General features: G+C 41.5%; 1 protein-coding gene across 3 annotated transcripts in view; it reads left to right on the plus strand.

Annotated features, from left to right (window-relative positions):
• Positions 1-6755: 6755 nt before the first annotated feature.
• SUSD4 (sushi domain containing 4) overlaps positions 6756-17521 on the plus strand; it is a 153846-nt gene continuing 143080 nt past the window's right edge. The window contains exons 1-2 of one of the 3 annotated variants that reach the window (XM_056568441.1): positions 6756-6918; positions 7308-7466. In XM_056568441.1, coding sequence (XP_056424416.1) covers positions 7346-7466 — 121 coding nt within the window. In that variant the 5' untranslated portion in view covers positions 6756-6918; positions 7308-7345. Of the gene's footprint in view, positions 6919-6951; positions 7229-7307; positions 7467-17521 lie in introns of those variants that run through there. The other 2 variants (XM_056568443.1, XM_056568442.1) reach the window with 2 other exon arrangements.

The raw sequence follows: 17521 nt of genomic DNA on the forward strand, positions 1-17521 counted from the left end.
GATACCACATATGTTTATTTTTATTTACACAGTTTTTTTTTTTTTATGGAAAAAGGGGGGGTGATTAAAACTTTTATTAGGGAAGGGGTTAAATGATCTTTATTCACTATTTTTTTTCATTTTTTTTGCAGTGTTGGCTCCCATAGGGACTTATAACACTGCACACACTGATCATTGTTATCCCATAGGGACCTATAACACTGCACACACTGATCATTGTTATCCCATAGGGACCTATAACACTGCACACACTGATCTTTTACATTGATCAATGGTTTCTCATAGAAAACCATTGATCGATGATTCTGCCAATTGATTGCTCATGTCTGGATCTCAGGCACAGAGCAGTCATTCGGAAATCGGACACGCAGGAGGAAGATAGGGACCCTCCTGCTGTCCTCTAGCTGTTGGAGACGCCGCGATCAAATTTGAACGCCGCGTCTAAAGGGTTAATAGCGTACGGCACGATCAAAAATAATAATTTGATGAACAATGAGTAAAAAGAAAAATATACAGCTAAACACATGTAAAGTTTAGATACCTTGGCTGTCAAGGCTGCCTCACAAGAGAGGATTAGATACATGAGCTGAGGAGGGAAAGGGGATTAGATACAGGAGCTGAGGAGCGATAGGGGATTAGATACATGAGCTGAGGAGGGAGAGAGGATTAGATACATGAGCTGAGGAAGGAGAGAGGATTAGATACATGAGCTGAGGAGGGAGAAGGGATTAGATACAGGAGCTGAGGAGGGAGAGGGGATTAGATACAGGAGCTGAGGAGGGAGAGAGGATTAGATACATGAGCTGAGGAAGGAGAGAGGATTAGATACATGAGCTGAGGAGGGAGAAGGGATTAGATACAGGAGCTGAGGAGGGAGAGGGGATTAGATAAAGGAGCTGAGGAGGGGGGATTAGATACAGGAGCTGAGGAGGGATAGGGGATTAGATACATGAGCTGAGGAGGGAGAGAGGATTAGATACAGGAGCTCAGGAGGGAGAGGGGATTAGATACATGAGCTGAGGAGGGAGAGGGGATTAGATACAGGAGCTGAGGAGGGATAGGGGATTAGATACAGGAGCTGAGGAGGGAGAGAGGATTAGATACAGGAGCTGAGGAGGGATAGGGGATTAGATACAGGAGCTGAGGAGAGAGAGGGGATTAGATACAGGAGCTGAAGAGGGAGAGGGGATTAGATACAGGAGCTGAGGAGGGAGAAGGGATTAGATACAGGAGCTGAGGAGGAAGAGGGGATTAGATACAGGAGCTCTGGAGGGAGAAGGGATTAGATACAGGAGCTGAGGAGGGAGAAGGGATTAGATACAGGAGCTGAGGAGGGAGAAGGGATTAGATACAGGAGCTGAGGAGGGAGAGGGGATTAGATACAGGAGCTGAGGAAGGAGAGGGGATTAGTAGTGCAATTTCTCCCGAGTACGGAGATACCCCATATGTGGCACTAAACTGTTGCCTTGAAATACGACAGTGCTCCGAAGTGAGAGAGCGCCATGCGCATTTGAGGACTAAATTAGGGATTGCACAGGGGTGGACATAGGGGTATTCTATGCCAGTGATTCCCAAACAGGGTGCCTCCAGCTGTTGCTAAACTCCCAGCATGCCTGGACAGTCAGTGGCTGTCCGGAAATGCTGGGAGTTGTTGTTTTGCAACAGCTGGAGGCTCCATTTTAGAAACACTGCCGTACAATACGTTTTTCATTGGGGGGACAGTGTAAGGGGGTGTATATGTAGTGCTTTACCATTTATTATGTGTAAGTGTAGTGTAGTGTTTTTAGGGTACATTCACACTGGCGGCAGTTTACTGTGAGTTTCCCGCTAGGAGTTTGCACTGCAGCGAAAAATTTGCCAAACCTCCAGCTATTTCAAAACTACAACTCCCAGCATGTACTGACAGACCATGCATGCTGGGAGTTGTACTTTTTTAACAGCTGGAGGCACACTGGTTGGAAAACCTTCAGTTAGGTTCTGTTACCTAACTCAGTATTTCCCAACCAGTGTGCCTCCAGCTGTTGCAAAACTACAACTCCCAGCATGTACTGATCGATGTAGTTATGCAACAGCTGGAGGTATGCAACTACAACTCCCAGCATGGCGAGACAGCTGTTTGCTATTTGGGCATGCTGGGATTTGCAGTTTTGCAACATCTGGAGGGCTACAGTTTTGAGACCACTGCGCAGTGATCTCCAAACTGTGACCCTCCAGCTGTTGCAAAACTACAAATCCCAGCATGTCCAAACAGCAAACAGCTGTCTGGACATGCTGGGAGTTGTAGTTTTGCAACATCTGGAGGGCTACAGTTTAGAGACCACTGTATAGTGGTCTCAAACTGTAGCCCTCCAGATGTTGCTAGGCAACTCACCGGTTTCTGTAGGATCCAGGGAGCTGCATCGCCGTCCTCTTCTGCCGCCAATCACCACCGCCCGCTACCTCCGGATGGGTAAGTGGATCTTAGGGGCCGGTCCTCTTCAGTTTCCCCGTCCTGCCCTGCCTATTGTGGGTGGGCAGAACGGGGAAACCGAAAATTAACCCCCCGCCCACGATCTGCTATTGGTGGTCGCTTCTGGACAAACAGTAGCAGGGATAGGAAGGTGTCATCCCTGCCACCTCACACCTATCCCTTCAGGGGGATTGTGGGTGTCTTAGACAACCTCGATCCCCCTTATATTCCGGGTCACCGGAGATCCGTATGACCTGGAATCGGCACAAATTGCCAATATGAATTTGGCGGGGACCAAAATTCCCACGAGCGTACAGGTACGTCCTTGGTCCTTAAGTACCAGCGACCAAGGGCATACCAGCGACCAAGGGCGTACCTGTACGCACTTGGTCCCTAAGTGGTTAAACACAGCACACCACCACCCTCTATGCCCTTGTTCCACCCCGCCTACAGCTACAGGGGGAGTTATATAGCCCCACCTGGAGGTGCGGGGGCGTTGAACCCCACGCCCTCGCACAAATACAGCCTTAGGGTCGATTCACACGTACAGTATTCTGCGCAGATTTGATGCACTGGATTTTCTGCTGCAGATTTCAGTGTAAACTGAACACAGCTTGAAATTCTGCGCATCAAATCTGTGCAGATACTGTACGTGTGAATAGACCCTTAAAGGGGTACTCCGGCCCTAAGACATCTTATCCAAAGGATAGGGTACAAGATGTCTGATCGCAGGGGTCCCACCGCTGGGGACCCCCACAATCTCTCATGTGGCACCCACCTGTGTGAGCTGCACGCAGCGCTGGAGGCTCCGAGTCTGAGGCCTCAAGACTACGGGGTCGGAGTGTTGTGACGTCATGACTCCGCCCCCGTGTGATGTCACACGCCGCCCCCTCAATGCAAGCCTATGGGAGGGGGCATGATGTCACACGGGGGGTGGAGTCATGATGTCATGATACTCCGGCACCATGTGACATCATGCCGCCTTCCATAAAATTGCATAGAGGGGGCGGGGTGTGATGTCACACGGGGGCGGAGTCATGATGTCACGATACTCCGGCCCCGTGGTCATGAGGCTTCAGACTCAGAGCCTCCAGCGCTGCGTGCAGCTCACACCCTAGCGGCGGGCCCCCCGCAATCAGACATCTTATCCCCTTTCCTTTGGATAGGGGATAAGATGTCTTAGGGCCGGAGTACCTCTTTAACATGCTTAATACATATCCTATAAGTTTCTATGTAGCCGAGTTCTGATACATGGTGATACAGTGTAATAACTATACATCCAGCTATTCTCTATGTATCCCAGCTCTGCTACATGGGGATACAATGTAAACACTACACATCCTATAACTTTCTATGTATCCCAGCTCTGCTACATGGGGATACAATGTAAACACTACACATCCTATAACTATCTATGTATCCCAGCTCTGCTACATGGGGATACAATGCAAACACTACACATCCTATAACTATCTATGTATCCCAGCTCTGCTACATGGGGATACAATGTAAACACTACACATCCTATAACTATCTGTGTATCCCAGCTCTGCTACATGGGGATACAATGTAAACACTACACATCCTACAACTATCTATGTATCCCAGCTCTGCTACATGGGGATACAATGTAAACACTACACATCCTATAACTATCTATGTATCCCAGCTCTGCTACATGGGGATACAATGTAAACACTACACATCCAGCTATTCTCTATGTATCCCAGCTCTGCTACATGGGGATACAATGTAAACACTACACATCCTATAACTATCTATGTATCCCAGCTCTGCTACATGGGGATACAATGCAAACACTACACATCCTATAACTATCTATGTATCCCAGCTCTGCTACATGGGGATACAATGTAAACACTACACATCCTATAACTATCTATGTATCCCAGCTCTGCTACATCTGCAGAGAAGCTAATAGCAGAACCATCATGGTGTTGTGTGTTACTATACCGTATACAGTCAGGATCTCTTTGTATCTTTTGGGTAGCTGCATCCCTGGGATATCATAGCTACAATGATCAGCAATATCCTAGCAATTTTCTGCAGTGTATACAAATGTGTATATAAATGATGCATGGATAGCAGTATATAGGGATCTGTATATAAGTGTGTATACAGATGATACATGGATAGCAGTATATAGGGATCTGTATATAAGTGTGTATACAGATGATACATGGATAGCAGTATATAGGGATCTGTATATAAGTGTGTATACAGATGATACATGGATAGCAGTATATAGGGATCTGTATATAAGTGTGTATACAGATGATACATGGATAGCAGTATATAGGGATCTGTATATAAGTGTGTATACAAATGATACATGGACAGCAGTATTTATGGATCTTTATATAAATGCGTATATACATAATGCATGGATATAGCGGTATATATGGATCTGTACACAAAGTGTGTGTAAATGTGTATATACGGTAAATGTTGTATGGATAGCAGTATACATCGATCTGTATATATAAGTGATGCATAGATGGCAGTATATATGGATCTGTATATAAATGTGTATATACATAATGCATGGATATAGCAGTATACATGGATCTGTATACAAATGTGTATATAAATGATGCATGGATAGCAGTATATAGGGATCTGCATATAAGTGTGTATACAGATGATACATGGATAGCAGTATATAGGGATCTGCATATAAGTGTGCATACAGATGATACATGGATAGCTGTATGTATGGATCTGTATATTAATGCGTACATAAATTATGCATGGATATATCAGTATATATGGATGTGTATAAATATTTGTAGATATGATGCATGTATAGCAGTATATATGGATCTGTACACAAAAAGTGTGTGCAAATGTGTACATAAATGTTGCATGGATAGCAGTATACATGGATCTGTATATAAGTGATGCATTGATAGCAATATATATATATATATATATATATATATATATATAGATCTGTATATAAATGCTGCATGGATATAGCAGTATATATATATATATATATATATATATATATATATATATATATGGATCTGTATATAAATATATACAAATGCTGCATGTATATAGCAGTATATATGGATCTGTATATAGATGCTACATGGATATAGCAGTATATATGGATCTGTATATAGATGCTGCATGGATATAGCAGTATATATGGATCTGTATATAAAGAAATATACAAATGTTGCATGGATATAGCAGTATATATGAATCTGTATATAGATGCTGCATGGATATAGCAGTATATATGGATCTGTATATAAATAAATATACAAATGTTGCATGGATATAGCAGTATATATGGATCTGTATATAAATAAATATACAAATGCTGCATTGATATGGCAGTATATACTGCTATATATACTGCTATATATCCATACATATTTATATACAGATCCATATATACTGCTATATATCCATACATATTTATATACAGATTCATATATACCGCTACATATTTACATACAGATCCATATATACTGCTATATATCCATACATATTTATATACAGATCCATATATACCGCTATATATCCATACACATTTATATACAGATCCATATATACCGCTATATATCCATACATATTTATATACAGATCCATATATACTGCTATCCATGCAGCATTTTTATACAAATTCATATATACTGCTATATCCATGTATCATTTATATACACATTTATATACAGATCCATATATACCGTGTTATCCATATATTATTTATATACAGATCCACATATACTGCTATTCATGCATCCTTTATATAAATATGTATGGATATATAGCAGTATATATGGATCTGTATATAAATATACAAATGCTGCATTGATATGGCAGTATATATGGATCTGTATATAAATAAATATACAAATGCTGCATTGATATGGCAGTATAAATGGATCTGTATATAAATGTGTATATAAAGGATGCATGAATAGCAGTATATATTGATCTGTATATAAATAATACATGGATAACACGGTATATATAGATCTGTATATAAATGTGTAGATAAATGATACATGGATATAGCAGTATATATGAATTTGTATAAAAATGCTGCATGGATAGCAGTATATATGGATCTGTATATAAATATGTATAGATATATAGCAGTATACATGGATCCGTATATTTATGATACAAGGCTATAGCAGTATACATGGATCCGTATACCCTGCACATCACACACTGCATAGACCTTCAGGACCCTGGAGAGCGACCTGCCTGCGCGTCCCCGAGCTGCCCAGAGCCCCGGGGGCGCGCCTGGCAGGTGAAGCAGAGCTGAGGATGTGTCTGCTGTAGGGGAGGAGGAGGACTGTGCACTGGGGGAGCCCCAACCCTGTGTCTGCTGTAGGGGAGGAGGAGGACTGTGCACTGGGGGAGCCCCAACCCTGTGTCTGCTGTAGAGGAGGAGGAGGACTGTGCACTGGTGGAGCCTGCAGGTAACAGAGGACTCCATGGTAGGGGGAGGGGGAGGTCTAATACTATAGCTACAGCATGCAATGCAGAAGTGCAGACACCTGGTGCTGGAGGGGTTAAAATCCCAGTATCCCCAGTCCTCTCCCTGTGACCTTATCTGGATGCAATATCCATAGGGAGGAGGGCAAAGCCATGCATGCCTGATCAGGGAAGAGGAGGATCATGATGATACACAGTGTATTATAAAGAGCCAGAGGAGGGAGCCCGGCTGCATCACTATGAGCTGAGCCAGGAGCCATGCACCTCTCTGTATGCAGCCCCCCACAGTGACCAGTGAGTGCTGTCCATGGTGGTCCGCTGTGTGTGGTGGGTCATCCTGAACCAATGCTAACCCCCCCTGTGTGCTCCGCAGGTCCCTGCTTCAGCCTGGATGCCTCAGCTCCATGAAAGATGTGTTATGGAATGAGAGGAGGAAGGAGAGCAGCAGATCCAGGTCCCCAGCATTCGGTGCTGACGCTGCTCCTATGGGTCCAAGTCTCACTCTGCTCCGGCCCAGTCCAGCTCTCAGTGGGTAAGTAAAGAACCAGCTTCCTATATGACTCCATGGTGTTTCCCAACCAGCCTCAGCAGCTGCTTCCCTAACCGGGGTTGCCTCCAGCTGTTGCGAAACTACAACTCCCAGCATGCTAAGCGGCGGGTACCATGGTCTGGGCAGTGAATGGGAGACAAACGGCAATGCTCAGAGGAGTGTTTACCAACCAGAGTGCCTCCAGCTGTTGCAAAGCTACAACTCCCAGCATGCTAAGTGGCGGGTACCATGGTCTGGGCAGTGAATGGGAGACAAACGGCAATGCTCAGAGGAGTGTTTACCAACCAGAGTGCCTCCAGCTGTTGCAAAGCTACAACTCTCAGCATACTAAGCGGCGGGTACCATGGTCTGGGCAGTGAATGGGAGAAAAACGGCAATGCTCAGAGGAGTGTTTACCAACCAGAGTGCCTCCAGCTGTTGCAAAGCTACAACTCCCAGCATGCTAAGTGGCGGGTACCATGGTCTGGGCAGTGAATGGGAGACAAACGGCAATGCTCAGAGGAGTGTTTCACCATCAGAGTGCCTCCAGCTGTTGCAAAGCTACAACTCCCAGCATGCTAAGTGGCGGGTACCATGGTCTCAGCAGTGAATGGGAGACAAACGGCAATGCTCAGAGGAGTGTTTCACAACCAGAGTGCCTCCAGCTGTTGCAAAACTACAACTCCCAGCATGCCCGGACAGCCGAAGGCTGTCTGGGCATGCTGGGAGTTGTAGTTTTGCAACAGCTGGAGGCTACCCCGGTTAGGGAAGCAGCTGCTGAGGTCACTCAGGATTTTCCTTGACGTCCTGTCACTGGAGGTTACGCTTGGGCTGATAACAGGGAGCAATAGATTGAATCTGACTGCACAGAGCGAAGGGAAGGAGATAGACTGCAGGATTGTAGAGCGCGGCTCATGGTTGTAGATGAGGTGTGCGGCTCCTCACCTATTGTCTCCGGGGACGGTGATCGGAGAGACGGACAGATTCCGTATAGAAGATGATGGAAATGTTCATTAATGATCTGATCCACTGGATGGAAGACGATGATGGGATTTCTGTAATCACTTTATATCAGAAGTGTCACATTATATACATATTTCGTCTATCTATCTCCTATCTATCTCATATCTATCTATCTATCTCATATCTATCTATCTATCTCCTATCTATCTCATATCTATATATCTATCTCATATCTGTCTATCTATCTCATATCTATCTATCTCATATCTATCTATCTATCTCCTATCTATCTATCTATCTCATATCTATCTATCTCCTATCTATCTATCTCATATCTATCTATCTATCTCATATCTATCTATCTCATATCTATCTATCTATCTCATATCTATCTATCTATCTATCTATCTCATATCTATCTATCTCATATCTATCTATCTCATATCTATCTATCTATCTATCTCCTATCTATCTCATATCTATCTATCTATCTATTTCCTATCTATCTATCTCATATCTATCTATCTATCTATCTATCTCCTATCTATCTATCTCATATCTATCTATCTATCTCCTATCTATCTATCTATCTATCTCATATCTATATATCTATCTCATATCTATCTATCTATCTATCTCCTATCTATCTATCTCATATCTATCTATCTCCTATCTATCTATCTCATATCTATCTATCTCATATCTATCTATCTATCTATCTATCTCATATCTATCTATCTATCTCCTATCTATCTATCTATCTATCTATCTATCTATCTATCTCATATCTATATATCTATCTCCTATCTATCTCATATCTATCTATCTATCTCCTATCTATCTATCTCATATCTATCTATCTATCTATCTCATATCTGTCTATCTCATATCTGTCTATCTCATATCTATCTATCTCATATCTATCTATCTCATATCTATCTATCTCATATCTGTCTATCTCATATCTCTATCTCCTATCTATCTCCTATCTATCTCATATCTATCTCGTATCTATCTATCTATCTCGTATCTATCTCATATCTATCTATCTCGTATCTATCTATCTATCTCGTATCTATCTCATATCTATCTATCTCATATCTATCTCGTATCTATCTCATATCTATCTATCTCCTATCTATCTCATATCTATCTCGTATCTATCTATCTATCTATCTCGTATCTATCTCATATCTATCTCATATCTATCTTGTATCTATTATACTCTCTCTTATTTCTTTTCTATGAGGGTCTGGTTGTATCTCTCATACATGAGGTGTAGATGGAGCAGTGTCTGACAGCGTCTTATCTCCCGTCACAATAAATGATCAGGCAGGTTATAGTGCAGGTGCCCGATCCCTATATCCTGTAATATTAGAAGTCTCCTGATTCCCATAGACAGAGCTCAGTGCACCTTATATCTATACCTGACTTGTCCTAGGAGCTTACAGTCAGATCATGCTCAGCTCTCCAGCCCATCCGCCTTCGCTCAGCAGAGCCCAGTTTGTCATTGGGGTCTCCAATTAGGCTGTATATACCTACTGAGACGTGATAGAACAGGAAGGACATGTTCAATGACAAACTCAATGCTGTTATATCTCTATGGTGAATTATTACGTCTAAAGTGAACATTTTTGCATTTATTTTTTATTTGATCAACTTTCCCTTTTTTTTACACTACATTTTTGCATGCACTTTATTTTGATTTTTTTAAATACATTTTCCCTTTTTTTTTATTTAAAAATAAATAAATTGTATAATATTAGAACACAAAGTCTGGGTTGTTTATTTTTTATTTCACTGAGAGAAATAGGGACACTCTCTTGTCCATGGGCTGCAGCTGGTTAAATATTGTATGCCTAAAGTGTACATTTTTGCATGCATTTTTTTATTATTTAAATGTACAAATTTTCCCTAATTTTCGAAAGTAAATGTTTGCATGTATTTTTTTTTATTTTATTTTACAAATTTTCCCTAATTTTTTTAAAGAAAACGTTTGCATGGATTTTTTTAAAACAAATTTTTCCTTATTTATTAATTTATTTATTTTTTAAATAAATTACAAATTTATTAGAAAACAAAGTCTGGGTTTTTCTTTTGCCCATAGAAACAGTGCCACTCTTGCCCATTGGCTGCAGTTGGTATTGCATGTCAGCCCCATTTATTTTAAAGGGGTATTCCAGGAAAAAAAACTTTATATATATATATATATATATATATATATATATATATATATATATATATATATATAGATAGATAGATATTAAAACTGGCTCCAGAAAGTTAAACACATTTGTAAAATATGAATTGGGGTAGAAAACAGACATGGTGCACATCTACAATCTTGTATAATGATCTGATTGCTTCTCAGATTTGTAAAATATTCTATTAAAAAATCTTAATCCTTCCAATAATTATCAGCTGCTGAAGTTGAGTTGTTGTTTTCTGTCTGACAACAGTGCTCTCCACTGACATCTCTGCTTGTCTCGGGAACTGCACAGAGCAGAAGAGGTTTGCTATGAGGATTTGCTTCTACTCTGGACAGTTCCCGAGACACGTGTCATCAGAGAGCACTTAGACAGAAAAGGACAACTCAACTTTAGCAGCTCATAAGTACTGAAAGGAATATGATTTTTGAATAGAAGTAATTTCCAAATCTGTTTAACTTTCTGGAGCCAGTTGATATGTATATATATATGTATATATATATATATAACATTTTTTCCTGGATAACCCCTTTAATGTCACTATATAAGTTACAGTTACATTGTATCCAGGATAAAAAACATTTCTAATTGTATCTTATGTCATTCGCCCTCTTTATGTGAATGCTGCTGTCTCATTCTTCGTTCCTTCTTGCCGTAAAACATACGCTGCGCCTCCCCCTGTGTTTCGTGTTGTCTGAGTGTTTCCCTGGGATGATTTATTGTGTCTCAGATGGAGAAGCAGCGTGAGGATGGTCTCCGGTCTGTGGGCGAATCCTCCTCTTCATATATATCCATACGGCGCCCCCTTGTGTAGTACGGGATACGGCTGACTGTCCGCGACCAGTTGTGATTGCGATGAATAAATGAACCATAGTTTGGCGGATCATTAAACAATAAGCGGTCGTCACATAACCGGGAAGAAGATGAATGATATGTCTACGAAGGGCAAATTCAGCTAGAAATCGTTTCTCCAAACTGTGGACCTCCAGATTTGGCAGAACTACAACTCCCAGCATGCCCGGACAGCCAACGTTAAGAATACACACTGCTGCTCAGTTTACTTAAAGGGGTTATCCAGGAAAAACTTTTTTTATATATATATATATATATATATATATATATATATATCAACTGGCTCCAGAAAGTTAAACAGATTTGTAAATTACTTCCATTAAAAAATCTTATTCCTTTCAGTACTTATGAGCTTCTGAAGTCAAGGTTGTTCTTTTCTGTATAAATCCTCTCTGATGACACGTGTCTCAGGAAACGCCCAGTTTAGAATCAAATCCCCATAGCAAACCTCTTCTAAACTGGGCGTTTCCCGAGACAGGTGTCATCAGAGAGCACTTAGACAGAAAAGAACAACCTTAACTTGAGAATCTCATAAGTACTGAAAGGATTAAGATTTTTTAATAGAAGTAATTTACAAATCTGTTTAACTTTCTGGAGCCAGTTGACATATAAAAAAAAGTTTTTTCCTGGATAACCCCTTTAAGATCAGTGGAGATCCCAGTAGGACTTCTGAAGATAGTAAAGCAGTGGTCTCCAAACTGTGAACCTCCAGCTGTTGTGAAACTACAACTCCCAGCATGCTGGGTGTTGTAGTTTTGCAACAGCTGGAAGTCCACAGTTTGGAGGCCATTGCTTTAGGCGTTAGTAAAAGGCTGGAAGCATTACATACAGAGATTACATTTCTCACGCTGGAATTGTTGTAGGACTACAACTCCCAGCATGGCCTATCAGGTCTTATTTCTACATGCGTTACACACTGGAGCCTTGTGCATAGTGCTGAATTCTATTTTAGTGGAAGTGTTGTAGAACTAGAAGTCTCAACAAGCCCATCAGCTCCATATACTGTACCAGTATGTGTAGTAATGAGTGGTCCATTTTGATGGTGCAAGTGTTGTTGAACTAGAAGTCCCAGCATGCCCACCAACTCCATGTTTTATTGCCTAATGTATAGCGATGAACGGTCCAATAGGATTGCGCAAGTGTTGTAGAACTAGAAGTCCCAGAATACCCACCAGATCTATATCTTGTAGCCTAATGTATAGTAAGGACTGATGTGATTGCGGAAGTATTGTAGAACTAGAAGTCCCAGCATGTCCAACAACTCCATGTTTTTTAGCCTAATGTATAGCCATAACTGGTCCATTAGGATTGTGCAAGTGTTGTAGAACTAGAAGTTCCAGCATGCCCACCAACTCCTGTAGAAGTATGTATAGTATTATGATGGCACAAGTGATGTAGAACTAAAAGTCCCAGCATGCTCAGTTTCTTGATGTACTATAGGTGTTATTAAAGGGGTACTCCGCTGGAAAACATTTTTATTTTTTATTTTTAAATCAACTGGTGCCAGAAAATTAAACAGATTTGTAAATGACTTCTATTAAAAAATCTTAATCCTTCCAGTACTTATCAGATGCTGTATGCTCCCCAGGAAGTTCTTTTCTTTTTTAATTTCCTTTCTGCCTGACCACAGTGCTCTCTGCTGACACCTCTGTCCATGTCAGGAACTTTCCAGAGTAAGAGCAAATCCCCATAGCAAACCTATCCTGCTCTGGACAGTTCCTGACATGGACAGAGGTGTCAGCAGAGAGCACTGAGGTCAGACAGAAAGGAAATTAAAAAAGAAAATCCTGTGGAGCATACAGCAGCTTAGAAGTACTAGAAGGAGTAAGAATTGTTAATAGAAGTAATTTACAAAGCTGTTTAACTTTCTGGCACCAGAATGTTTTCCAGTGGAGTACCCCTTTAAGTGTCAGATAAAGGCTGGAAGCTTTACATGCAGAGATGACATATCTCATGGCGTATGTAGGACTAGAAGTCCCAGGATGCTCATCAGATCTATATTTTTAAGCCTAATGTATACAATGAGTGACAGTGTGATTGTGCAAGTGTTGTAGAACTAGACGTCTCAGCATGTCCTCCAGCTCCATATCTTGCTAGTGCTAGTATTCTAGTATGTATAGTGATGACTGGTCCATTATGATTGTGCAAGTGTTATAGAACTAGAAGTCCCAGCATGCCCAACAACTCTATCTTGTATCCTAATGTATAGTGATGACTGATATAATGAATGTGCAAGTGTTATAGAACTAGAAGTCCCAGCATGCCCAACAACTCTATCTTGTATCCTAATGTATAGTGATGACTGATATAATGAATGTGCAAGTGTTATAGAACTAGAAGTCCCAGCATGCCCAACAACTCTATCTTATATCCTAATGTATAGTGATGACTGATATAATGAATGTGCAAGTGTTATAGAACTAGAAGTCCCAGCATGCCCAACAACTCTATCTTATATCCTAATGTATAGTGATGACTGATATAATGAATGTGCAAGTGTTATAGAACTAGAAGTCCCAGCATGCTCCCAGATTTTCCAGCTTGGAGTTTACTAACAACAATGCAACGCGTTTCGCTGCGCATGCGCAGCGAAACGCGTTGCATTGTTGTTAATAAACTCCAAGCTGGAAAATGTTACCTCTGCACCCATGAAGTCCTATTCTACTACCCTAATGTATAGTGATAACTGGTCCATTAAGAATGTGCAAGTGTTATAGAACTAGAAGTCCCAGCATGCTCACCAGCTCCATATATTTTAGCCTAATGTATAATGCTAACTGATAGAATGAGCGTGTAAGTGTTGTAGAACTAGAAGTCCCAGCATGCCCAACAACTCTATATCTTGTATCCTAATGTACAGTGATGACTGATATAATGATTGTGCAAGTGTTATAGAACTAGAAGTCCCAGCATGCTCAGCAGATCTATATCATGTAGCCTAATGTATAGTAAGGATGATGATTGTTCAAGTGTTGTAGAACTAGAAGTCCCAGCATGCTCAGTTTCTTGTTGTGCTATGAGTGAGTGGCAGGGAAAAGCTGAACAATTAACATTCAGAGATGACGTCTCTCATAGTGGAAGTCGAACTAGTAGTCCCAGCATGCCCACCTGATCTATATCTTGTAGCCTTATACCACAATACATAGTCATGACGGTCTTCAGACTTCAGTATCAGGACACCAGTGGCGCCCCCTTCAGCTGTGGTGGCTGTTGCGCACTTTACTACTGCACAGCTTTCCCAACCAGTGTGCCTTCAGCTGTTGTAAAACTACTACTCCCAGCATGCCCAAATATCCATTAGCATGCTGGGATTTGTAGTTTTGCAACAGCTGGAGGCACCCTGGTTGGGATTTTTACTAAAGCCATAGAAGATCCATTCAGTGGCTAACCTGTCATACTTGTGTCTGCCTGTAGAGGCACTCTACAGACTATGGCGCAGCTTTACTAAAACAATGTTTTTCTTTCTGTATATTGTAATGGCTGGGATTGGAGATAACTCTTATCCCGGGTGTTTAAAGGGGTATTCCGGGATTAATTTATTTTTATTTGACTGTGCTTATTTGTAGTTTATAATATTGTGTCTGTACCCGTGTTTGATGGTGGTCTCACAATTCTTTGCCCTATTGTTCATTTTTAGCAGCATACAAAATGAGTGTTGTCTCTGGCCTTTTTCCAGGTTGCAGTGCGGCCCGAGACATTACATCACTAGTCAGGTGTTGAAAGGGAGCCTGTCTGTGCTTCAATGAAATAAAAATAAATAATAATGAAATAAAAATACAGCCACATATGAACACTACGCTTTTGTAAAATAGCGCCACCCCCCCAAAAAAATGTAATTTTTTGGGCCCTGTTGCAGTTTTTCACAATGCCAGCATGCTCTGGATATGGACTTTCCATAGACTTCTATTGGTGGACAAAAAAATTTTCATGTATGGTGGCGTTTTTAATGGCATTTTTTTTTTCTGCCGCAATTCTTTAATAGAAATCCTTGCTTTTTAGTAAAGCTGCTCCACTGTCTCTATAGTGCCTCTACAGGCAGATACAGGTATGACAGGTCAACTGCAGAATGAATTTTGTGTTTAGAACCTCTCTGGCTTTAAAGGGGTATTCCCGGATTTTTTTTTTATATTTTATATATATATTTTTTTTATAAATTACAAATTTATTAGAAAACAAAGTCTGGGTTTTTCTTTTGCCCATAGAAACAGTGCCACTCTTGCCCATTGGCTGCAGTTGGTAGTGCATGTCAGCCCCATTTATTTTAATTAAAGGGGTATTCCAGGAAATAAACTTTTTTTTTTTTTTTTACATATATATCAACTGGCTCCAGAAAGTTAAACAGATTTGTAAATTACTTCTTTTAAAAAAAAATCGTAATTCTTCCAATAATTAGCAGCTGCTGAAGTTGAGTTGTTCTTTTCTGTCTGGCAACAGTGCTCTCTGCTGACATCTCTGCTTGTCTCGGGAACTGCGCAGAGTAGAGGACGTTTGCTATGGGGATTTGCTTCTACTCTGGACAGTTCCCGAGACACGTGTCATCAGAGAGCACTTAGACAGAAAAGAACAACTCAACTTCAGCATCTCATAAGTACTGAAAGGATTAAGATTTTTTTTAATAGAAGTAATTTACAAATTTGATTAACTTTCTGGAGCCAGTTGAGCCTGGATAATCCCTTTAATAAAAATTACCTAGTACAGTGTTTCCCAACCAGGGTGCCTCCAGCTGTTGCAAAACTACAACTCCCAGCATGCCCGGACAGCCTTCGGCTGTCCGGGCATGCTGGGAGTTGTAGTTTTGCAACAGCTGGAGGCGCCCTGGTAGGGAAACACTGTGTTAGAACATGCTGGTGGTTTGCTTTTCGCGACGATGTCATAGTGTGACAACAGACTCAGCGGGAGGGAAGCTACTTGTTTTGCGCTAATGTTGGTGGAATTCGTTTGGCGAGGAAGCGTTTCCTTCTCGCCGGCCTCGGATCTCTCACTGCAGAACAGATTGGAGCCAATTAGTTCCCAAAGTGAAAAAAAAAAAAACACTTAATGATGAAGAAGAGGAGCTGCCAAATCCTACAAAATTATATCCAGAGGCATTCTCTGTGCTGCACGTCAAACATTAGGCCTGGGAGGGGAGGGGGGGGGGGGTCACTTACTTTTTATAATATCAGCGGTGATGGAAAACTCCCAGCAGCCCATAGGGGTCACAGATGCAAGAGGCAACGTGCAATAAGGAAGAAAGGGATATGGGTGTCACATGGCTAAGGTCTAGTCCAGTGTTTCCCAAGCAGGGTGCCTCCAGCTGTTGCAAAACAACAACTCCCAGCATGCCTTGACAGCCTGTTCCCCCATCTGTTGCTCTATAGCTGTTGCAAAACTACAAGTCCCAGTATGCCCTGACAGCCTGTTCCCCTATCTTCAGCTCTAGCATGCTGGGAGTTGTAGTTTTGCAACAGTTGGGGAGCCACTGGTTGAAGACCACTGGTCTAATCCAGGAACGTAGATATGGCTACTACAACTCCCAGCATGCCCTGACAGCCTGTTCCCCTATCTGTTGCTCTATAGCTTTTGCAAAAACTACAACTCCCAGCATGCCCTGACAGCCTGTTCGCCCATATGTAGCTCTGTAGCAAAACTACAACTCCCAGCATGCCCTGACAGCCTGTTCCCCCATATGTAGCTCTGTAGCAAAACTATAATTCCCAGTATGCACTGACAGCCTGCTCCCCTATCTGTTGCTCTAGCATGCTGGGAGTTGTAGTTTTGCAACAGCTGGGGAGACACATAGGATCATTCCACATGCCCATAGGTTATTATAAGAGAATAATGTAGAGGTTCTTGTGTATATCTTGTGCTTACCTGTTTTGGCTGATGTGGCAGGCATGAGTTGTGCTCCATGTTGGAAGTGAATAGATGACTGACATCCCTTGCTTATGCTGTCTACATTTCCCATGAATCATCTGGCTCATGTGGTGTTTGATCACTGCACCTGGTCATCTAATCTGGCTGCTTGTGAACGCATCAGACTTATAAGTAGGTAGGTGA

Source organism: Hyla sarda, chromosome 3, assembly GCF_029499605.1.
Source record: "Hyla sarda isolate aHylSar1 chromosome 3, aHylSar1.hap1, whole genome shotgun sequence".
Classification (NCBI taxonomy): Eukaryota; Metazoa; Chordata; class Amphibia; order Anura; family Hylidae; genus Hyla; species Hyla sarda.